This window comes from Triplophysa dalaica, chromosome 7, assembly GCF_015846415.1.
Source record: "Triplophysa dalaica isolate WHDGS20190420 chromosome 7, ASM1584641v1, whole genome shotgun sequence".
Classification (NCBI taxonomy): Eukaryota; Metazoa; Chordata; class Actinopteri; order Cypriniformes; family Nemacheilidae; genus Triplophysa; species Triplophysa dalaica.
This window is the reverse complement of record NC_079548.1, coordinates 14,009,616-14,033,698: the sequence shown is the minus strand read 5'-3', so window position 1 is coordinate 14,033,698 and position 24,083 is coordinate 14,009,616. Positions and strand designations below refer to the sequence as shown.

The 24,083-nt window shown below is 41.2% G+C and overlaps 2 protein-coding genes across 5 annotated transcripts in view; one reads left to right on the top strand and one right to left on the bottom strand.

Moving 5' to 3' along the window:
* tnrc6c1 (trinucleotide repeat containing adaptor 6C1) overlaps positions 1-16,877 on the top strand; it is a 48,015-nt gene extending 31,138 nt beyond the window's left edge. For 3 of the 4 annotated variants that reach the window (XM_056751814.1, XM_056751812.1, XM_056751816.1), the window contains 18 exons: positions 361-2,784; positions 3,350-3,544; positions 4,165-4,328; positions 4,412-4,489; positions 4,727-4,784; positions 4,864-5,012; positions 5,117-5,248; positions 5,338-5,481; positions 5,857-5,976; positions 6,093-6,176; positions 6,294-6,543; positions 6,732-6,896; positions 7,648-7,836; positions 7,944-8,093; positions 8,949-9,164; positions 10,152-10,225; positions 10,313-10,452; positions 10,537-16,877. In XM_056751814.1, coding sequence (XP_056607792.1) covers positions 361-2,784; positions 3,350-3,544; positions 4,165-4,328; positions 4,412-4,489; positions 4,727-4,784; positions 4,864-5,012; positions 5,117-5,248; positions 5,338-5,481; positions 5,857-5,976; positions 6,093-6,176; positions 6,294-6,543; positions 6,732-6,896; positions 7,648-7,836; positions 7,944-8,093; positions 8,949-9,164; positions 10,152-10,225; positions 10,313-10,452; positions 10,537-10,906 — 5,102 coding nt within the window. In that variant the 3' untranslated portion in view covers positions 10,907-16,877. The remainder of the gene's footprint in view (positions 1-360; positions 2,785-3,349; positions 3,545-4,164; positions 4,329-4,411; positions 4,490-4,726; positions 4,785-4,863; positions 5,013-5,116; positions 5,249-5,337; positions 5,482-5,856; positions 5,977-6,092; positions 6,177-6,293; positions 6,544-6,731; positions 6,897-7,647; positions 7,837-7,943; positions 8,094-8,948; positions 9,165-10,151; positions 10,226-10,312; positions 10,453-10,536) is intronic. The other variant, XM_056751813.1, reaches the window with a different exon arrangement.
* Positions 16,878-17,741: 864 nt separating this feature from the next.
* LOC130425648 (uncharacterized) lies at positions 17,742-23,743 on the bottom strand. Its single transcript, XM_056751967.1, has 4 exons — positions 19,626-23,743; positions 18,802-19,143; positions 18,413-18,516; positions 17,742-18,102 (listed from the first exon to the last, which is right to left on the bottom strand). Exons 1-4 carry the CDS (start codon positions 19,669-19,671, stop codon positions 17,926-17,928), a joined length of 669 nt encoding a protein of 222 aa, XP_056607945.1. The 5' UTR covers positions 19,672-23,743; the 3' UTR covers positions 17,742-17,925.
* Between the last annotated feature and the right edge of the window lie 340 nt (positions 23,744-24,083).

The window sequence follows — 24,083 nt, the reverse complement described above, 5'->3', positions numbered from 1 at the left end:
AAAGCATGGCCATACATGAACAATGAACAAAATAATAATTTAGTACATTAAATAAAATAAACCCAAAAAAGTACATACATTTACAAAAAAAACATTGTATGGAAAGATTACATGATCGCCATAGTAAATAAACTATAGGCTGTAAAACAGTATTTGTGCGTGTGGGCCACTCTCATTGTTCATTATGAAATAATTGCAATCAGCCTCAGTGTGTAGGCATTAATTATTTAGGATGATGTAAAGTCAACTTGTCATTGTGTCATTTCCCTGTTTTTGACAGCATGTCAATTCTGTTCATATTCTTAAAACCACATGCATTGTAGGGAAAGTAATAAATGGTTTCTGTCCCTCTTTCCACAGAGCTGCCCCTACAGAGTGGCCTGGGAGCCCAGTATGAGAATATACCCCCCAATCGCAGTGCCAATACAGCCTCTACTAACAGCTGCAGCGGCTGGGATCCACTGATTATCGACGAGAGCGATACAGAGGCGTGGCCTTCCATTTCATGCAAAGAAAGCCTTGCCCCTGCAGGATGCCCCTTGGACACTGAAAGTATCAGTGACATCAGCAGCACAAGCACCATGAGCATGGCCACAGGAGCTGGCCAGCAAGGCCATTTCTCCACCAATCACCCCAGCAAAGCCAATGCCAGCCACTCAGGAGGTCTGCTCTCCAGTCAGGGTGGGGCCAGCAGAGGCTGGGGCTCTGGCCCATCTCCTGCCAGTGGAGGAGAAGGGAAGAATGAAGTCTCCAGCACATCAATGGCAGCCAGGGGTTGGGGCTCCTCCAACTTTAACTTGAACTTAAATCCCAACGCCAACCCCTCTGCCTGGCCAGTTCTGGGACATGAAGGGACCGGCATGGGTGGCGGCAGCTCTGGAGGAAGCAACCCTCCTAATCTTTGTAGCCCACCGGGCACACTGCCCAGTCAGGGCCCCAGCAGCAGTGGCAGTATAGGTGGTGCCAATGGAAATTCTGCAGGTAATTGTGGTAGTGGCAATTGCAGCACCACATGGGGTAGCATTATGCCCAGTGACACTTCAGAGCCACACTCCAGCCCATCCACGAATGTGTCTTTCAGCTCCGAACCTCCAAACCTTAACACTGATGGACCAAATCACACTAAGCAGGAGCCCAGAAGCCCTGGCCACAGCCTGTCTAACTGGGGTGTTGGCCCTCCAGGCATGGGCTCATTTGTTCAAACTCCTGGAGGAACCTCGCATGTCAACGGGGAAGAGGAGCCTGTTTGGCGTAATGGAGACGCCAAGTCTGTTAGTGGCTCAAAAGACTCTGGTTGGGAATCAGGGAGCAGCTGGGGACAGGGAGGGCCCTCGAGTACTGCTGGCTGGGGACAAGCTGCCTCAACTGGAGAGTGGGGTAAGCGTTCCAACAGTGAGCCCAAAGGATGGGATTCATCTTGCTCTCCCACCCAAGAGCAGCAACTTAATTCTTGGGGTCGCGGGGCCAATGCTCCAGCTAGTGAGGGAAGCAGTGACAGCATGGAATGCCATCCTCAAAGGGGGGAACATTCATCAAGGGATGAGACCTCCCCTGTTATACCTGCCCAAGACATGGACCCAAGGGTTCTGTGCAACACAGGCTGGGGACAAACACCTGTACGCCAGCACACCGCTTGGGAGACAGAAGAAGCGGCTCGCAAAAACCACAAGAATGACATTGGAACTGATGCCTGGGGCTCATCCTCAAATGCAGCCAATGCAGGACCAGCATCAACTTCTGGCAATGCCAATCTAAACTCTGGCAATTCATCCAGACCTGACTTTGGGGGCAAGAATGAGGGCCCCTGCCCCACAACTGGAGCTGCCCCAGGCTGGGGCACAGGTATGCAATCACCCCAGGCTGGCTCTGGATGGGCAGAGCCATCCAACAACAAGAAACCCTCCAGTGGTCCTGGAAGCTGGGGCAACATCCCATCTGGAGGTCCTGGTGGCAACCTGCAAAAAGGAGGTCAGACTTGGGGTTCTGAGGATAAATCTCCCACCTGGGAAGATAGTCACGCTAAAACCAAACCACAGGGTTGGGCTGAGGGGCCCAAATCATCTCATGGATGGGGCAATGGACCTGTGGGAGAAAGTGGATCTGGAGGAGAATGGGGTGAACCTGCAGATGCGAAGAAAAATGGACCATCCAGCTCCTCCTGGGAGGGAGACGGTTCAGGCTGGAACGAGGGCTCCAGAGGATGGGGCAAGCCTGCCCCAGTAGCAGGAGGAAACTGGGGAGATTCACAGCGCCCCAGCGTAACCCAACAAGGATGGAATAGCAAGCCTCAAGAGGGCAACAATGGCAATAGTGGCGGTGGAAGCATGGGTTCATGGGGAGGTCCAAGCTCTGTAAAACAGAGCGGCTCCGGACGGGTTGGGGGAAATGGCGGCAATGGCGGAAATGTTGGAAATAGTGGAAATGGCGGAAGTGTTAAACCTGACCACATTGGAGATCCCACTGGATGGGAGGAGCCCTCTCCACCCTCCATCCGTCGTAAGATGGAGATCGATGATGGTACTTCAGCTTGGGGTGACCCAAATACTTACAACAAGTCTGTCAATCTCTGGGACAAAAATAACCCTGGTATGCAAGGGAAACCATGCCCTGTCAATGCCAACAATGTACCCAACAACCATCATCATCATCCCCATCATAGCCAGCCTCCCATGCAGACCCACAATCATGGAGGGCCGAACTCTAATAATAACCACATTTCCCCTGATAACGTAGCCCCACATCAGACTGGGCCTCCTCACAACAGAACAGCCCTTATAAATCCAGGTAAGATATTTTGTTATTCATTCGAAACCAAATCAACACATTAAGCTTGATTACCAAGTTTCAGATCACAAGAAACTGATACATCTAAATAGTGTATATACAATAAAAAGTGTATATAGGATGTTCACATGGGACAATCCACTTTAGATCAATGTTTACATTTTGTCTGTGAGTGGCGTTCAACAGAGTGTTTGAGTCAGAAGGAAGTGAGTAATTAGAGTTGGTGCACCATCTGTGAGGTTTATCACTGGGCCCCAGCAGGATTCTTGGAATGGACTCAGCGCCCTCTGCTGTCTGTCTGAAACTTTGCTCTCCCTCTGCCAATGCTGTATTCAGCATGGCATCCTGTAATCTTGTCTGTGCCAAGAATGAAACGGACACTTAATGTTCCTGCTCATTCCATGTCAGGACACAGAATCTTGTAACATAACAATTGTAGTTTATTGACGTTATACTATGTTATAAAATGAATACCAGCCATCGAAACAAATTTTGATAATTTATTTACTGTATGAAAAGTTGTGTCAGGAAATTCTAAGGTGGGGTTCTGCGTGTTTCTCTGCAGGATGGGGTGACATGACAAATATCCATTCAAAACCTGAGCCGTCATGGGGAGAACCAGCCCCCCCTCCAGCAAGTTTGGACAATGGCACTTCGGCATGGGGTAAACCCTCAGGTGGCTGTGGAAGATGGAGTGATAATGGCCCTGAGGTCTATGGTCGAGGTAACGGACCCCCTGGATCTGCCCCCTGCAAACCTGGTTAGTTTTTTGTCAATGATATCATAGGAATTCTGTTTTTTATATAGATTTAAAATCAGATCAAGTCACCACTCAAAAAAACCATGACCATGTACATTTTGTAATTGCTAACTAAACAGATTACAGATTACAGATTACAGATTACTGGGATCCACTTGTGTATAGAGAGTACATACTTATCAAAGTCCTTTTTGTGTGTCATTGCTTTAGGGATCCATCTGAACTTTCACACAGTTGTTTCCAGTCCAGTTAAAATAGCTGTTTGCTTGGTCTGATTCAGCAGGAAGCTTATGTTTTATGGAAAGCTTAATCGAAATTCAATTTGTCTGCAAACCGTATGTTAATGCGTTATTTCAAATGTAATTAAAACTACGTCATAGTTGCTCTCTGCTCTCAATTTTTTTTTTTAAAACAACACATACAATTAGTGTTTTGTAGTACTGGTATCTGTATCTGACCCAGGTGCCTGTTATCAGAGTCTTAAGCCTGAAAGCATGTAACAACAGAGCCCCCCTATTGTTGAAAAGATTGCAATAAACGATTGTACATTTTTTGAATGGTAACAGACCAATAGCAAGTTTGCTGTGGACATTTTTAATAATCTTTATTATGTCATCCAGCCCCCAAACCTATGCAAGAAGGCTGGGGAGGTGGTGAGGACATGAGTCTGTCTGGGAGCCAATGGGAGCAAGATGAGGGAGACATGTGGAAAAGCACTGCATCTCAGGAGAGCAACTCCTCCTGCAACTCCTGGGGCAACCCACCCAAGAAGGGCCCACCAAAGGTAAAAAAAGAAAGCTACAGGAACAGAGAGTTCCTTTAGGCATCAGTGAGGATCAACTGATTAGTTTCTCTTTTTCTCTAAAGGGAAAAGTACCGAACAAACAGGATGATAGCTGGATTATGACTCATCTGATCAAGCAGCTGACTGACATGGGCTTTCCTGTGAGTACTGCCTGTAACTCACAAACATATAATTTAACTCCATGTAGTTTATTGCGATATTTAGGAAGGGATGTCCTTACATATTTTCCATGGCACTTTGTCAAATTCCACCTGTCAACTATAGTTACTATATTATTGTGGAGAAAAAATTATATAGTTTAATAAACTGCAGTTTCTAAATATATCTTAACAATATTGTGTTTTAATAGATGTGTGTATGTTCGTTTCCTCCTACAGAGAGACCCTGCGGAGGAGGCTCTTAAGAGCAACAACATGAACTTGGATCAGGCTATGAGTAGGTGTAAACACCTGTCAAATCTATCAAACTCCTTCGCCAAATGATTGTATATATTCAGAAATATATTGTATCATAGGCGCCCTGTTGGAGAAGAAGAGCGAACTGGATAAACGGGGGATGGGAATCTCTGATTACAACAACGGCCTTGTCAATAAATCAATGGGCTGCAGACCTTCAGTCATCTCCAAAGACTCTTCCTCAGATCGTCCTCCCTTCTTGGACAAGGTACCTGCTTCTCACTGTAATGTACACAGGAAGAATTATAGATCATGGCTTCTAGGAGACTAAAGAATTAGCTGGACGTTGTTCTTTCATCCCTCCTTCTTTAGGATGCTGGGCTAGCAGATGATGCCCAAACCTCACCTTTTATGCCTTCTCCGAGCCTGAAGCTCTCTTTGGGTAGTGCTGCACTCCCTGGCCAGAGCCTTGGAGTCGCCATGCAAAACTTGAACAACAGACAGGTGAGTCTATGTATGTGATATATATTTATAGAAAGGCTAGGACTAATCAGACGATTGATCTTAATTTGGTAAAATCTCCGTGTGTGTAGATGCAGAGTGGAGTGTTTGGTAGCAGTGGAGCAGCACAAGCCCGGGTCCTGCAGCAGCAGCCTCCTCCCCAGCCGACAGTGCCGCCTCTCAACTCCTCCCAGCCTAGTCTACGCGCTCAAGTGCCTCAGTTTCTCAGCCCTCAGGTGAGCTCACGCACGCCAGCGGTTTAGCATCTTTCTTCGAGAGTGACGTTATCTGTCAAGTGACCCTTCGCAAAACCCCACCCCCCTTCGTTCATGTTGCTATGTCCGACAAGCTTTCGGTATCAGCCATGCGCTCCCAGTGTAAATTTGTGCACTCTCTGGAGAAATATTGAAGAATTTCTGGAAAAATGACACGCTGATTTCAGACAGTAAGGTCTGTAATATGCATTTGACGGATACATTCAGGATTTGAGATAACTGTAACAATAGTTATATTTGCTATATATTTGCATCTACACCCGCAAACAATAAAGTTGCGTTAATTCTAATTAGTTGCGTTAATGTCTTGCTAAACTCTTACCGTTCTGTTTACAGGTTCAAGCACAGCTTTTACAGTTTGCAGCAAAAAACATTGGTCTCAACCCTGCACTTTTAACCTCACCAATAAACCCTCAACATATGACCCTGTTGAACCAACTTTATCAGCTGCAACTGGTGAGTGCTCATCTTTTGGCATCTTGTGGATGCTGCCATGTTTAACTGATTTGTTATACTCATTAGACTTGAAATTTCACTCATGGTAATGTAAGCTTATCTGTGTGATTCTGCAGGCGTACCAGCGTTTACAAATTCAGCAGCAGATGTTGCAGGCACAGCGCAGTGTTTCTGGCCCCATTCGACAGCAAGAGCAGCAAGTGAGCAGTTTACACCCACTACATGTCATAATACTTATACTTGGCTTTGTACTCCTTAAAATAGTCTTCCTGCTCATCTTCTACTGTGAAACCTTAATATTTACAACTCTTCTGCAGGTTGCACGTACAATCAATAACATGCAGCAACAGATCCAGCAGCATCAGCGGCAGTTGGCTCAGGCTCTGCTCATGAAACAGCAGCAGCAACAGCAGCCGCCTCCCTCTCACCCGGGCATGCATCCTAGCGTGGGCAAATCAGCTCTGGACACGTTTCCGGTCCACCCCCAGGCCTCCAGCCTCTCCGTTTCTGACCTTCAGACCAAAGAGCCGCAGTCTTCTCCAAACTCTTTCTCCCACTACCCTATGTGTAAGTACCAGCAATGTCTCTGATAAAACTCAGTTATATGGGATTTGGGCTTTAGAAACTATTGAAAATGTAGATGCATGGATTTATTTTATAAATAAAGAGAATGATCCTGCTTTTATAGAGGACATTCTGTATGAAACGTACCGGAGGAGTTGAGCACACATTGATTCTTCAATGTCTGTTTCTAGCTGGATTAAACCCTAACATGAATGTAAACTGCATGGATTTGGGTGGCCTGTCCATGAAGGACCCTCCTCAGCCTCAGTCACGCCTGTCACAGTGGACACACCCTAACTCCATGGAGAACCTCTCTGGCAATTCCTCTCCAATGGAGGCCAACTACAACAAGCATGGTACAAACTGGGGAGTCATGCTGTGTTTGAGACAACTCGGATTACGGGTATTGCCGACCTCAATTCCAGAAGTGAACGTCTCGAGCGGCAAACGAAGTCGGTTATCCGACCTCTGAACTCGGGGCAGAACAATCAACCCCAACCACAGCGAGACGCTTCATTTGACGCCACGGACAAGATGGTGGCTAGCTCTTCGAAGGCTTATGTAAACTGTAAACAAACGTAAAAAAATTTAGCAACACGTAATTTGTATGATCTTGAGCGTTAAAATATCCAGACACTGTTTATGAACATGCCCACTTTTGAATAGCTACGATATAACGATAATCTAGAATGCTCTTACGTTCTCTCGCCGTCTCATAGTTACGTCGTAAACATGCGAATGTGACGCATGGTTGACTGGTCGGAAGTCTGGATGTCTGGATGTGAGTGGCTCAGTGGTTAGAGCATGGCACTAGCAATGCCAAGGTCATAGGTTCGATCCCAAGGGATTGTATATAGTTAGAAACAAATGTATAATACAATGCAATGAAAGTCGCTTTGGATAAAAGTGTCTGCCAAATACATAAGTGTAAGTCAGATATTTTATGTCATAAAATCCGAAACCCGAGTTGTCTCGAAAGCAGCATCTTTTTTTTCAGAACTGTGTTTGCTAAAGAGCAGAACCAACAAGTAAAAAAATATTTCATAAATAGATTTCATGTTGGCCTTGTTATCAGTAAAAATACTGTAAATGTGTGGAATTTCATAGGTGCCATCTCTGCCGGTCCCCCTCTGGGTCTCCCAAGTAAACCCCAAATGGATGACTCCTACAGTCCCTACAATCTGCTTCCGAGCTCTGAGTCTCCTACCAGCCCTCTGACACCTCACGATAGCTGGGGTCAGGGCAAGAACACCAATGACAAGATCTCCAACGGGACTAACGTCAACTGGCCTCCAGGTGATTAAACAGCATCTCTAGAATCTCTTTGGATTAGTCATGATATTATAAAACCACTGTTAAAATCAAAGAATTGTACATGAACTGGTTCTTCTGAAATCCCTCAGAGTTCTGTCCAGGAGTGCCTTGGAAAGGACTGCAGAACATCGACCCTGAGACTGACCCTAATGTGACCCCAGGGAGTGTTCCCAGTGGGCCCACCATCAATACTAACATTCAGGATGTTAACCGCTATCTGCTGAGAGACAGAAGTGGAGGTATGAACTCTAATTACTTTTTCCTTCAAAGAAAACTTGCATTCAAGATTCCTGTCAAGTGGCACTAGATGTAAAACTACTTAAATTCCCCCAAATATCTGTTGTTAAAATATTCAAGACCCAATATTCATATTCAATATCAATATAGACATATTCAGACGGACAGCTTTGTGTTCAGCTAACCTTCCTATCACATGCATCTTACTTTTTTTAAAGACTGCAGAGCAAGCGAAACACTATCAACTAATTGTTTAAAATATATCGTTTTGCACAGAAATAATTTGAGACAATATAATTTCTTTATATAGGCTAATATTATTTAGTTTAAGATAATACCCCTATTCCTTTCGTTATATTTCTAATCTCCACTTGGATTCTTGCCTACTTTGTTCGGGACACATCGTAGGTTCTACTCCAACCTCCTCACAGAGCGAGGCTCCGCCTCCCTCCAGCGATTGGCCAGTTACTAGCTCTTTCGGTCTGTCCTCCCCAGAGGCAGACAACACAGGTACAACTCCCAGAATCCCCTTGTGCCCTCAACCCTCCCTGTCACACACCTGCTGTTCTAGATCAGTCTACAGGACCTGAAACAGTGGTTGGGTTCCCCGATAGAGAGCTCTGTCCCTCGGTGGTGTTAGTCAGACACTGTCCTTGTGTGCAGCATGGTCACCGACTATGTGGTTTTGTAGTGAAGGGCTGTGTTCATTATTCTAAAGTATGAGCCCCACTCTCTCCTGTCTGCAGTGATGCTTCAGTGTCTATAGCAGCTTTCACCTCTTGGTTTGTCTAATTCTCAGAATTAGACACAGGATATATGATTCGTCTTTTCACACATTTAATGTTATCGATCTACAGGCAAGCTGTCTGACATGAAGTCCACTTGGTCCCCGGGGCCCATCTCACACTCCCAAGCTTCTCTCTCTCACGAGCTTTGGAAAGTCCCTCAAGGACCCCGGAACACGGCAGCTCCCACTCGGCCGCCTCCGGGCCTGACCAACAACAAACCATCATCTACGTGGGGCGGAAACACTCTGGGCCTGGTGGCTGGATGGAGCAGCTCGTACTCCTCAGGTGCCCATTATCTCTCTTTAGTGCAGTTAAAGCATGTGAATGTTAAGCTATTGTTGGGGTTGGGTGTGGGCGTGTAGAAACGGCAGTTGAATTGTCAGTTTTCTTTCGCATGGGTGTGAACGCTTTCAAATCGTTGAGGTCAGATGAGGATGACATGATTGGAGTTGCAGGTTCTGGTGCTGTAGCGGATGCAGTGTTGTGGTTTCTGTCTCACATATGTTGTGTGGTAGTCAGCAGTCCTACGCTGTTGTTCAGTTACACATCCTTCATGCATTTAACTGAAGCTTTGTGGGTGTAAATTGCAGATTTTATCAGCAGTAGAAAAATGTGTAGAAATTTTCAACTAGAAATAAAAATGTTATTGTTGCAATGAACATCTTTTGGTCAGTCTGAGTTTGTAAGCATTAGTTAAAGGAACAGTTCCACCGAAAATGAAAATTCGGTCATTATTTAGTCTCGAGTTGTTCCAAATCTGTAGAAATGTCTTTGTTCTGATGAACACACAGAAATATATTTGGAAGAATGCTTATAACCAAACAGTTCTTGGCCACCATTGTCTCCCATAGTAGGAAAATTCCTTGTATTTTTGTTCGGTTGAACTATTGAAAATTTGTTTTTTACAATATAGTTTACAAGTGGCATGGCCTTGTAAACTAATGTTACTGTTTAGCGTGTTGACAAAATGTTTATATGGTCTCCTGCTTGTAAATCGCTTTGGAGCGTCTGCCAAATGAATAAATGTAAATGTAAGAATGTAGGACAGCACACAGTTCTGGGGCACTTTTGACTACCATTGTCATTTTTCCTACTATGGAAGTCCATGGTGGCCAAGAACTGATTTTAATTATATGGATCCTTCCAATATTAACAAAAATTAAGAAATGCTAATAAATGCATTGTTAGTTCATGTTAGCAACTGCATTTACTAATGATAACAAATACAACCTTATTGTAAAGTGTTACTGAGTCTTTTTATGTATATTCTAGTAGGAACCACATGGAGTACAGATAGCTCCAACAGAAGCACTAGCTGGTTGGTCCTGAGAAACCTCACCCCACAGGTATCATCATGGCAGTCTGTTGAGTTTATTTGAATGTTAACCATGCACTGTTATTATATCTCTGCTGTCTGCTTTTGTGACGTTTAGATCGATGGTTCGACACTGCGGACACTGTGCATGCAGCATGGCCCACTTATCACATTCCATCTCAACCTGACGCAGGGCAATGCAGTTGTGCGCTACAGTTCTAAAGAGGAAGCTGCCAAAGCCCAGAAATCCCTCCACATGTACGTATACATTTCCCTTTCTCTATAAAGATTGATCATCCGCAAACGATCGTGATCGACATCATTTCCATTTTTGCTTTTCAGGTGTGTTCTGGGAAACACCACTATCTTGGCTGAGTTCGCTGGAGAGGAGGAGGTGAACCGCTTCTTTGCACAGGGTCAGTCCCTCACGCCCACCACCAGCTGGCAGGCCAACCCTGGCACCAATCAAACGCGGCTGGGTGGCGGAGGGACGGGGGCCACCCACCCCATCGGCCACTGGAACAGCAGCCTGGGAGGATCCGGCGGCACGGGATCCGGCGGCAAGGCGAACAACGAGCTGCTGTGGGGTGGCGTGCAGCAGTACTCGAGCCTGTGGGGGCCACCCAACGCCGATGATGGCAGGGTGGTCGGCAGCCCCACCCAAATCAACACACTGCTTCCTGGAGACCTGCTGAGCGGAGAGTCCATGTGAGAGTGCCAAGCACTCAGAAGAAGCGAAAACCGGAAAAACTTCACGAGCAAAAACCAAGCAAATCATTTGGCGATAATCAGCGTCAGTGGAACTGTGAACCAAGAGACACTCGCGTAGAGGCTGCTGACCTTCTTCCGCTTCTTTTTGTTTGTTTGTTTGTTTTGCGTCGTTTTATCTGTGTTATTTTGATCACAAGGCTTGGGTTACAGTATTCTATAGACTTCTTAAGAAGAACAGTGACTAAAAGAAAAGAAGTGTGAACCTTTACCAAGACTTTTCTCTAATGACTGATACCAGTTTGAAAGCGTATTTTACTACAACTGATGAGACAAGCTGCCATTTTTTAAAATTCCTCTGGCACGAGCACATCCCATCAGCCCAATCACAGCATATCACCACTCCTGATGACACGTGCATCATTCCAAACAACCCTTTCTTGGACTGGATCCATGGCTTTTTCAGTTGTCGTTTGGATTGTACGGATTATTTAACAGCACTAAACTTTAGCCTTAACTGCTGATCGGTCCCCACTCCACTGGTACCAGAGACTAAATGAAGAAACTCATCGGAGAATTGCACATTTTCTCATTTCTGAGCCAGCCGAGCGAAAACGGACCGCCGTGCGATCCATCTCACACAAGCCACAGCATATATTTGTCCTTCCTGTTTCCCTCAGTTGCCTTCCTGTCCTCGTTATTCTGTAAAGGACAGACAGGTACAGTACGTGGCCCCTCTGCACATTTGAGGCATTTCTTACGCTGAGAGGACAGCCGTGCTTAAGATATAAACCACTGCTCACGGAAACGGTGTGCCGCGTGGAATCGATGCACTACTTTCTCTCTTGAATTTTCCTCAATGACCTCAGTCTTTTAGGCCTGGCGAGAACATAAGCCCTCATTGTTGTTTGTCCGACGTGCAATATACGCCACAGACTCTTCCGTCCATCTTTGCGCAGTGCTTTTGCTGACGGTAGAAGCTCGTTTTTCGGGCAAATCAAAGACTCGACAGAAGCTAAGCTTCTTCTCAGCCCAATGGTGATGAAACGTTCACGAGCACTTCCTCTACACACTCAAGGACAGTGTGACTACAGGGGCACAGGGGATTCAAACCAAATAGGAGGTGTTTCTCGTAACCCAGTAGACAAAGTGCATTTTTTTGTTGTATTTGGTACAAAAGTATGGAAAAAAGACTGGTTTTGAAAGGGGTGGATTATTCATAGCACTTAGCAGGAGCTTCAAGCTCCGACTTCAATGCCAACAAAAAATTACACATGGATGTGTGAAACTGACAAAAAAAAGCAACGATGAAAAGCAATCTCCACGCTGAACTCTAAATGGATTTCGACGATTATTTTCTTGTCTTTCCACGGACTTCGAAATGGGACATTTCAAAAACGGTAGCAAAACGACAGGATGTCCGACGAGGAAAAAGACTGAAGCGCTCGGCGTGTTTTTTCTTCTTCGAGATATATATCAAAGTAAATATCACTGTTACAGTACTCCAAAATCATTAGCCTTTTCGTCTGGAACTAGACGTGTTGTAATATTTCTAATGGATTCTGTGGGGCCCGCCGCCCTGGTGGCCCCGCCTACCTGTATGATAAGTGTGGCCATTGAGTGCCTATCTGCTGTGGCGCCTCCGGTGCCCACGCTCTGACTTTGACCCGCTGTGCCAGGCCGGCGCACCAGATGCCAGAACGGACCTGCCACTCGTATGCTCGGCCTGGGCCAGAGCAGCGGCTCCTTTAGACCTGGCCAATCAGTACGTACTACTGCGCCAGCACACAACCTCGTCTCCACTTCACTCTCATAAACTCCTCCCTCTCATGCAAAGATCACTTTAGCTGGAAGTGGACAGGTTGGTTTTATGTACCGATTGGGTTTTTCCCTCCTGGAATTGCCAGTGTTGTTATTTTTGTGGTCAACACATTGCTGTTTGTTATCGTCGTTGCTGTTGATGTTATTGTTATTTTGCGCTTTTTTTTGTTTGTTCGTTTGTTTGTGTGTCAATGCAGTGGTCTCTATGGTAGCTGCTCTCACCAGCCCCTCTTGCTGCGCATATGCAGAATCACTCAGTGTAAATGAGAGAATGGCTTACGACGGGGGTCGCGTTTTGAGGGCAGACATAACGAAAGTGTAGGCTCAAGCGCGAGTGGTGCTCAGTTTGACTTCTGCTTCTCCATCGTAGCTTCTCCTCTGCACTTTTCTTCTCTGTTTCAGCCCTGCTAGGCCACATTCACACTGGTGCTTATGACAAAGGGCAGGCAGGGTACACTACTTTACCTGGTCGCCTCTTCTCGCAGTAATAAAAGCAAACGATAACGGAGACTCGGCTCTCTCCTTCTATGCAAAGACCGACCGAGAAGCGCCGTTCAAAGCCTTTAGCTATAAACTGTAGTTCTCTCCAAGCCCACTCTTCACCAGTTCATTCGGAGCAGGCAGCTTCCTCACGGTGTGGCCTGCGGTAAGAAACCAGCCCACTCGTTTCCAACAGATCGGATCAGGCCCTCACTGTTTACTCTCTGAATGATCTCTTACATGCAGTCTCAGGGCAACCTCAGAGAACCCCGAACCGATTTCTCTTTAAAAAGTGGGCGGGGCTTTAAACGCGCTCTGAATGCTTGGCTTGGAGAAGGTGGACAGGAGGAGAATCGAAAGGAACTCCCTGCTGTCGATCTTAACTTAGCTTTAATCGGACCGGGACTCCTTTCGAGCATTTTTAACGTAGACTTTATGAATAGTTGGCTTTATGAAGAGCACATGGAGATGGAGAGGTAGAACGCAAGTTGGCACCAAGTCAGACGGGTAGCACCTTGTCCTGGGCGTACGCCTGGGAGGACTGCTGAGAATTAAACAGGGAATCCAGAATGTTTAGGTGCACTGTAGATGGTTCACATTGGGTACATCTTTTTTTAAACCAAAAAAAGGGTTTGTCTCATTATAAAACAAAATAGGTAACTTTAATTCTCTAGTACACTCTTGACTGAAGTGCTTCTCTTTGCAAGCCTTTGACGCCCGATTGGGGCGTACAGATGACTCTGGGGTTGCTGTATTGATGGTATTAAATTCTGTCCTGACCCAATGCTAAGGGAATGGTGCAGATTTTTCTTTCATTTCGTTTTTGTTCTTACAGGTCCGAGTCCTTAGGGACCTTTCGTATCAGGCGGCCTGTGGCACATGCCAGTTGATACCAAGTCTTAAGACGAAAATCCCTTTCTGGAAGATATTTGTGTTGACTTCAAACTCGAGTGACACTAGCAACAATCACTATTGCCTGTTTTTGAAGATATATATATATATATCTATATATATATTTTTAACTGCCTTTCTCTAAGCTGTACTCGAGACCACAGAAAGAAAAAAACGTCCAAAACATGTTGAAATTCAGAGGAATGACTGGCACGTTAGCCAGCTAGCCAACAAGTGCCCAGTCCTCCGCTGTGGGCATACTGGGTCTTTGTATGTTGGACTAATGTACCCCAACTCTACGAAAGAGGCTCAAATGCAAGTGGTGTAGAAATGAAGGCTGCTTCATACATACAAAATAAAAGGGCCTGTTGAGCTCTAAAGTACAAGTGGGCCCTGGCTAGAATATGCACATGCTGGTTGATATACATGTACATCTGAAATCCTGTGTATGTATATAACTGGTGATCTTTTCCATGTACCTTTAGTTGGTATTTCAGGCCCAATAACTCCCCATTCCCTTTTCTCCATGAATTACCTAGATGATAAAAAGCATAAACATATCAAAATTATACAAATGAAAAGAGACAAATACTTGAATCAAAAGAAGCGCCAATAATGTAATGTGAAATTTTTGTAATAATTTTGTCATTCATACACTTCCAAGCTTTTTGATAACATCGGTTCAAATTGAACGAAAAAAATATAAAAAAACGCAAAAAATTAAAAAAGTAAAAAAAAAACGCAAAATGACATCGGTTGTGTGTGTGTGTGTGTGTGTGTGTGTTTGCACAAGATTGCGTGTACTGTATGACAAATGAATGGACGGGTGACGAAAAGTTGAAACCAATGTATGCTTGTGAATACAGTGAAATTGTTTGCGCCTTTGTTTCATTTGAAGCATTTTAGAGGTTTATGTCTTTTTTGTTGGCTAGTCAAAAATATATTAGAATGTGTATTGTTATTGTATTTGTTATTAGCTTTGTTATTAGAGTTGCACTGAGTGTCTGCTTCCCCTCATTCAGCTAATCGTACAACATGATATTAAAGTACTAAGGGGACAAGGTGACAATTCATGTGTTAATGTTTACTCAAGGACTTATTGAGAAAAATAACAAGTGTGTTTTTTTATCTGTAATACGATTATCTACCTTATAGTGGCTTTTATTGTGGAATATTCCATGATAAAGAATGGATTATTATGAGTATTGCACCATTTTTGTTTTCAGATTATAAACAGAAAAAATGCAAAATGCTAACAAAAAAAGTTACATAAATATAAAATCTTTTCGAAGAACTGTGGCCATAGTTTGAAGTAGAGGGACTTGTAACTCTCCATGGAGAGCTGGATAGACATCTGAAGAAGAGTTTCTTACAAGACTCATTTCAGAGGTGCCTACCTTTCTGGTTTGCTTTGATTTTTTTTGTTTCTGTTCTACTTAAGTTCACTATCTTTGTGCAAGGCCACCAACAGTTTACAAGCATTTCATGTTTTTTCTGAAGTTCAAGGAAGAGAAAATAACAATCCTAAAGGACATATACTTCCATCAGATGAATAACAAAAACACTTTAAGAAATGAAGATTATTGTGCTACTTGCAGAACTCTGGGATTGATCAGTGTTGTCGTGTTTTTTTTAAACTTATGTTGGCAATGTTACTTCATAGATGATCAAAGCCTGTACTTTTTTTGAAAGCTAAAACATTTCCTTTGTTAAAAAAGAAGACATAATTGTTCACTATCTTGCACACACAAAAAGTGGATCATGTCTCAGGAAGGCAAGGGTTCCAGAGTACCAACTCCACGCCATTTAATGTTCGTGTTTAGAGAAAGAGGATAACAGAAAAAAAAGCACTGAAGGTTATGGATTTCAGAAGAAGAAAAATACCTTTTGTTTCTAAATCCGTAGCAGTTACATATTTACCAAATAATGAACTTTAAAAAATGGAGTGCTTTATAAATAAATCTATATATTGAAATTGCTTTACATTTTAAACAAAATGATCAATGATTTTGATTGTTCACAAGACAGTGAAAGAACATACAAGTGCTGTATGTTTTAATCTTTATTGTATTTTCTTAACATGAGGTCCCTTCCTGTTGAAATCAGGACCATTGTGCATTACTATTTCTTTCCTCTTTGTCGTTCTGTCTCTTGTGGCGGGTATTACATAATGAAAATGTAGAAAAAGTGGGTTGGGGGGCATGGTTTCTGTATCAATTTGATCGATTTAAACAGAAAAGGCTGGTTTATAAAGATCATGATCTATGCACAAGGGGGGGTGGGTTTCTTATTGCTTCTGTGACCAGTCTCTCACTGGGATCAGAGGAACTATTTTCCGGGTGTCCTTTAATTGACGCTGTCGTTTCCTTCCCCCATTGACCCCATCTTATTTCCCATTTTTCATCTATCTTTCATAAAAGTACATCTCCATGCTGTGTATTCCTAAACCAATGAGCGTCTCATTCTGAAGCACTGTGGGGGTTTATTGTAGCCCATGACTTTCAAGGTTGTCTGTGTTCTTTATGCGTGCGTGTGTGTGTGTGTGCGACTTGAATGAGTGTGGGCGGAAATATTGGGTTGCTTTTGCCTTTTGATTTTAAATGTTAAGAAACATGTCTGTACTGAGATTTTAAGAAGTCAGTGGCTTTTAATGTTTTTTCTCTTTCTCTCTATTTCTCCTCATAGAATGTGATTGTTGATGACATGCACCGAAAAAATGTTTTGAACTATGGAGCTTCTTTCAAACAATTAATAAAAGCATTTTTGTTCTTGGTTGTAATGAATATGGTGTGATTATTTATTGGCAGCAGTGTAACGTGGCAAAATTAGCTTTTAGATAGAATGCGTAATTTTTACCAACACTTTAGTATTTGCAGTTTTACGTGTGTAATCACAAACACATCAAAGACACAGGAAAACACATATTCGCAGTGCAAAATATGTATTCTACCTAAAAGAGCTTGCATACCAGCATTAAACGCCTCGTGTAAACAAACCCTCACAAATCTACGTCAGTTTGTGGTATGATTTGTTAAAACTGAAATTAGTGACCAGGCACAAGCAGTTATTATAATTTTGTAATTAGTTTTTACTTTTTTCTAAAATTTGAGTTTTTATGTTCATTTTAGTTAAATGTTTCGTAGTTTAGTGTAATGCTTTTGACATTTTATGTATTTGTTTTCTTTTTCATGAATTTCATTTGATTGTTCATTTGATCCTTAACCAAAGTCATAACCAAACAAATGTTTTTTTGAAAAAAATAACTTTGATATTTACTTAAAAATATTTTTGTAATATTGTTGCCATCTTTAAGTAATTTAAAGCATATCTTTAAATCAATATTCCATGAATAAGTAAAATTATCTAAGCACATGACACATGATTAATAGGAGTAATACTAATTTGAGCATTGGAGTTATCTTCTTGATCTTTTATAACTTCAATTTAACATTTATTATTGTTTACAACATATAAGCGGAGAGTTGTCTCAGTACTGGCATCAGCACCATTACCGTTAAAAAAACATCAAGAGCATGATCTCTCCCATAACCTAAGAACTAGCACCACTCTAGTGAACGATGGAAACCACGAAAATTAAGATGAACTCAATAATTTTTAGATAATTTGAATTTAAACTTTGGTAAAAAGACAAGAACACAATTGTAAAAAGTAAAGTTTATTCAATTGATTTCATGAAATCTACTATGACAGAATCATTTTAATCAGTTACAGTACTTGTGTATTACACCTCATATCACAGTGTGTAGACACAATAATACAATAGCTACGAGAACCACGATTACAATCAAATTAATGTCAGTATTTTAGGGTTCATTCTTTACTCTGAGGTGAGGAATAGTAATTCTCCAGCATATTCTGATTATTGTTGGTCCAGTCTGGAACAGCTGTTTCAGGGACCTGATGGAGGTCTGCAGTGTTACTATTTCTTGCCATGTCTTCGTAAATTGGAATTGAATGCTGAGACTCTTGTCGCTTATGCAGCTTTTTCTAAGGAAAATGAAATGTTACTGTAGAACCACTTCAGACCAAATGCATTGTGTGCAAAGCACTAAATTGGTTAGGCTCCTGTAAGAAGAGTTTAATGAAATCCTAATGAAGAGTTTATTTACATTTATTTATGATGTTTTAGTTTTATTGTTTTATTATGACTTAATCAAAACAACTCAAGTGCAGTTTTATTGATATTAATTGGAAAGCACTGTTTTTTTTTTATATCGAGTTATCTGTTTTTCCAAATGAGCTCTTCATGTGTTGTTGGATGTTAAATGAAGTGTTCAGTTTTGAGAATTATACATACGTAATGTACCACAGTGAATGCGATGGCTGCGAGCAGAAGCAAATATGTCAATATTGACACGATGTAGATCACCCAAGAATGTCTGTCACAAGAGCGTAGCTCACCTAAACAATCGTAGTGAAGAAATCAGACTTTTTTTTAATATAAAACAGTTTAATTTATGACAATATATTTTCACTCAATCAGCGATGTTAGAAACACCTAAATAATGGTATACTCCTGGTACAAATGCTTATTTCTTTCCTGTGTTTTTGTTTTATGCGTGTCTGGGAAGAGTTGTTGCTTTCTAAATATTTTGACCAATGATATTAACAACAGCCACAAACACTGAATTAATGTGTTGTTAAACAGGTACAGAAATGCATTTCTTTCATCAACACATCACTAACCTGCTACCTTCACAAGTAGTAGGATGTTCCTGTTAGCCAATGTCTGCGCATGTTGATTTTCTGAGAGGAATTCACAGACGTAAAGTCCTGTATCTTTGTATTTTAAATTTGACAGAGTCACATTAACAGTGCCCGAGTTCAGGTATGCAGAGATTCTGATACGTCCATCAATATCTGGCTTCTTGTCTATATTTTCAGAGATGTTCAAAACTTCTGAATGAGCGAAGCTTCTTAGGTACAGAAGTGATGGTCTTGAGTTTCTTTGTTGTGCTGTAAAAACAATATCCAGCGATTCCCCCTCAAGCCTTTCAATGTATTGAAAATCTTGAGATGCTGAAAGGTCTTTAAACAATGAAGGACTGTTGTTATTGTTTGTACTGTATGTATCAATAGCAACATATTTATATCAAGCTCTATTACCAATGTTTGAATTGTTGCATATACACTGTAAAAAGGCTTTGCTAGTTACTGTTAACATAAACATTTAAAGGGGCTCAATTGAGGTTATAAAAATGTATCACTTGTGGCAACAGTCTTTTCAACAGGCCTTTGTAAAATGTACACATCAAACTGAGCCAACTGAAAATGTAGATGCAACAGAAAAAAAACTTTGGTTATTACTGAAAAAAGTTTAGTGTTTCATAAGGAAACCAGTTTTGTGTCATCACAATGTTTATAAAAGCATCAGGTATTGTACCCATGTACAAATCGAGAAACTGTTTTGCTTTTAGAATGCATTTCATATTCTAAAGGTTTATTATTGCAGTCTGAACTCATTTAACATTTAAAACCACATGCTAAACAAAAGTTTAAAGTTAACTTACCAAAAATCTGCTTCAATAAAAATCCAAGAAACAAGCAGGCTCTCATGGTGTGTTAAAAAGTTTAATACCTCGCTTTTAGTACACAGATGTTCAGTCTGCTTCCGCTAGTGTACACGAGCAGAGAGCTCTACCTACAAACACAGGAAATTCATCAGACGCACACAATAGTCGTGTTGATGGAATCGAAGCCCACTTCCAACTGGTCTTTCTCCAACGGATACAATGTACATCTCTTCCGCAATTTCCGCTCAGTAAGTGAGGGACACCTGGTTGTACCATCAAAAGGCACCAAATCACTCATAAAAAATAAGTTTTATCTCTCCGGTGAAATCAGCCTCCACTCAATCTGTAGAGCTCACCACAACCTTAAAGAAACAACCGAAGCCACACCAGTTTCACACTCACTTACTTTCAAGTTTCCTGTCTAACTTTAAACTATGCTTTTCTTTTATCGTTCGCTTCAATTCTTTATAATTTAGTCATTTGGCAGACGCTTTTATCCAAAGCGACTTACAGTGCACTTATTACAGGGACAATCCCCCTGGAGCAACGTGGAGTAAAGTGTCTTGCTCAAGGACACATTGGTGGTGGCTGCTGGGATTGAACCAGCAACCTTTGATTTACCAGTTCAGTGGTTTAACCCACTAGACCTACATCTCACAATTCTTTATGCAAACACGTAGCTTTATACACTACACTGTTAAAACTTATTTTAATCCAACAATACAAGTGACTTATAAAAACAATTTGATTAGACCTAAAATCTTTAGTTTAAAAGCTACATAAAAAGTATATTGATTTGCTAGTGCACTCTTATGGTTGGCACCTTAAAATAAATGTGCAATGCATTTAATGGTCTAAGTCACTTTGGCTGAATGTCTTGTCTGCAAAATGATCCAATCTAAGTGTACAATCCTTTAGAATGGAAAATAAAACTTGATTGCAAGTTAAAGTACATATACCTGGAAACGTTTCCATGCACACATTATTTTCTCATCAAGGGAAAAACAACATTTCATATTTTTATAGATTTGTACTTGATATTTTGTTATGAATCCATTTCAGATTGTCTGAAGCACCAAAATGAAAAACATTATATACAAAAGAACCACACTGCACTTTTGTTTTTGTCAAAACATGTTTTTACTTTGTTTGTGCTGCACTCTACTGGCAAGTAAAAAAACAAAAAAAATTGACAGGCAAATTTTAATACTAACAGACAAAAATTTAAACAATGGAGTTATGTCAGTTCAGAGTAGGAGGGGAAAACCTAGACAAAAACCACAGTAGGAAAAGCAAAGATCTTGCTTTTAACCAAACCGCTACCCATCAAAAGTGGAACGTTCACATTTTTTTGTGTTATTTACCCCATGCATAAAGAACACTGTAAATGTGAACAAGCAGATATAAACATGAATATACACCAAACAGCTGGGGACTGATGTGAAGGCTTCACACTTTTAGTAGTTTATTTACAGTGACAGATCCTTGATAAAGGTGCAGTGCAAAACCCCAACTCCTTTAAATGATGCGAGCACAATAAAATGTAGATCATAAATCTAACATGTAAACTGGCTTCTGACATTTTGATAAAATCCAAGGATAACCGAACAATAAACGCTTATAGGCTAAAAACACGATGAAAAGAGCAACAAATAGCTCACAGTATGCTTGAATAGATGCTTAACCACATTTATATTAGACCCCTCTGTGTATGGATATCAAAGGTAAACTAGGGATCATGCAAATCCATCATAAACACGATCATAAGAGGGGATGTGCGAGACTCATCGACAAGTTGTTTACACGGTAAACTAGTCCACATAGAAAACAAGTCTATTACACGACACATTAAAATGAAAGTAATTTAAATAACTTTTTGTGTGCGTTTAAAAACCTTTTAAATTACATAAACAACATGTTTGATTTCTTTTATTAATAGTCTTTAAAAGTGTATCAGAAATTAAACGTTTAAATTTGAGTTCAGATCTAGCATGCGTTTCCTTCGTCCCAATTGCAGCACGTGTAGAAATGACCACTTGAAAGACGAGTTGTGGGGGTGTTTGAGGAAAACAGGCAGGTTTTACACAAATTATGTCATATCAAAGGGTCATAATAATTGTACTGGACCCATGCGTGACCATTGCCCCCCTGCGGATAATCCAGACGGAAGTGCGGAATGCAAGCAAAACGAAAAGGTAGATAATCTAACGCAAACACAGTTATGTAAACAATTGATACATTTTGATATTTAAAATGCTTTAAAGACAGATTGACATTATTTGATGGCAGAATTAACAGTAAATAAGATGAATGCATCTTGAGCACACTAAATAAAACTGAGATGAGAATGTCTCTGCTTTTAGATCCACAGAAATTTCTTTGAAGAAATCTTTCTCACAAAAATGTTGCATGAATAAACATGATCACTTAGCAATCTTATCTGTGTTTCCTCACAAACATCGAGCTGACTTTCATCTGAGAATATTGCTTGCGTTTCCTCAAGAACATGTAAAATAATATTAACATTAATCACATGTGGACTTGAGTGTTTAGCCTGTTCTATACATTTCTGTGTTATAGACGCATTTAATTGAACTTTGAGTCCAAAAAACAGACTAAAAGGAAAAAACTAAAAGAATATTGTATAAGCTACATATAATAAGGCCAGGCACAGACCAGCCAAAGCAAACAACTGCTTATTAAACAAACGCGTCACTTCTTACAGCCGCTAAAATGATCCAGTCAGGGTTGGCATATCAGCAAATGTAGAAATATTAATGTTCATAAGGTAAGAAAAGTGGGACACACGCTTGTATTAGTGACATTTAATATTGGATATGAACAGTTTGATTAATAGCCTACGTTTTAAAAAGTGTATTAGGCCTACATAGGCCCTACGCAAAGTTTGTGGACCGCCTTCTGGTCCACTCTTAGTTTTAGACTAGTCGACTACACGGTTACAAAACCTTCGTTTAAACGACTGTCAAATTAGTCGTAGCGCACATCCCCAAGTAATGCAAATAAACTTGCACCTCCATCTGTAGAACACATCATTGGAAGATATTCTGAGCTGCCACCCCAAACAAGAATTTGTAAACATGTTTCATAAAAACAATTTCAACACATTACTCTTTAGAACTACATTTATTTTTATTAATCTGGAGTGCTGTATAAGACAATTATTATAGTTATTTTTAACTTGCACATGCCACAGGACAATATATAAGATACCAACTACCATGATCCAACTTACCTTTCAAATTACACAAATGAACAAGATATAAACAATAATGCACTAACAAGCAAAGCCTTACAGATAATCTGCCTGTAGGGTTAAAAACAACAATGTTAGGTAAATAACAATGCACTTCTAAAATTCTTTATCCAAAAAGAGATGAAAGGTGTGTGCCTTAAATTGCAACTACTTAACAGGGTGGAAAATACACTCAGGTTAAAGGGATAGTTCTGCCGGAAATTAAACTTCTTTTACTAATCCTCATGTCATTACAAACCTGTATGACTTTCTTCTACAGGAACCAAAATATATTTGTGTTGAAATATGTGGGTAACCTAACCAGATTGACCCCATTGACATCCATTGTTTGGACAAATGCACTCAGGCCTTTTGGCGTTCCACAGGAGTTGGAGTTGTATACAGGTCTTTAATGATATGGTAATTAAATGAAAATGTATATCGATCCTATTTTTTTGTGGGGGAAATGAAATTATGGTTGTTTGCACAGATCAGCAAGCAATTGTACCACAGCAGTCTCATTGAAAAGTTAAAGCATTGACAAGATTACCAGTTTGAACGTATTTACTGTGGTAAGCAATAGCAGGTTGAAATTAAGCCAGAATTGTTATTTCATATCCAAGTCTGGTGTAAGTCTCACTTGTTAACCAAAATTACTTATGACAGTTAGTTAGGTGAAACCCCCTGAATTAAACAAAATGGGGGCCATCACCAAACTTGCTGCAAGTTTGGGGACACCTGTATCCAACAGCCACAAGGCTGTGAGGCCCCTCGAGTACACAAAATAAAGAGGAAAATTTGAGACTTGCCTCAGCCTGTGCAGGGCAACACTGAGACTGCCTCAGTCAATCCCATGGCATTGCTACAAGGAGAAGAGAAATCCTCAGTTTAGGACAACAACCACAGTGAACTACATTCACTAGTTTCTAACCCATTACCGTCTGACAATCACACTCAAGCATGAACATTTTCATTACAATTTACAGCCGTTATTTCACTTTTGGTTGTTCAGGCACAAAAGAATCCATCCTACTGTCTTGGTTGAGCCTCACCAGGACTGACGTTGGCTGATGTATAAATAAGTGCCTTATATATATTAGCATTTTGAGTTTCAGATTCAAGATGTTTCTTAGTGAAATAGGTGTTTTAAGAGTAGGTTTACCATTAACTTAGTTATTTAACTTACCGTTAAATATTCTATT

Excerpts from the sequence above, each read along its gene's own strand:
- LOC130425648 (XM_056751967.1), bottom strand. The coding sequence starts at position 19,671 with ATGAGAGCCTGCTTGTTTCTTGGATTTTTATTGAAGCAGATTTTTG. Across the intron at positions 18,517-18,801 it reads ACTACTTGTGAAGGTAGCAG|GTGAGCTACGCTCTTGTGAC; the intron begins GTTAGTGATGTG and ends ACGATTGTTTAG. Across the intron at positions 18,103-18,412 it reads CATTCACTGTGGTACATTAC|AAAAAGCTGCATAAGCGACA; the intron begins GTATGTATAATT and ends CATTTTCCTTAG.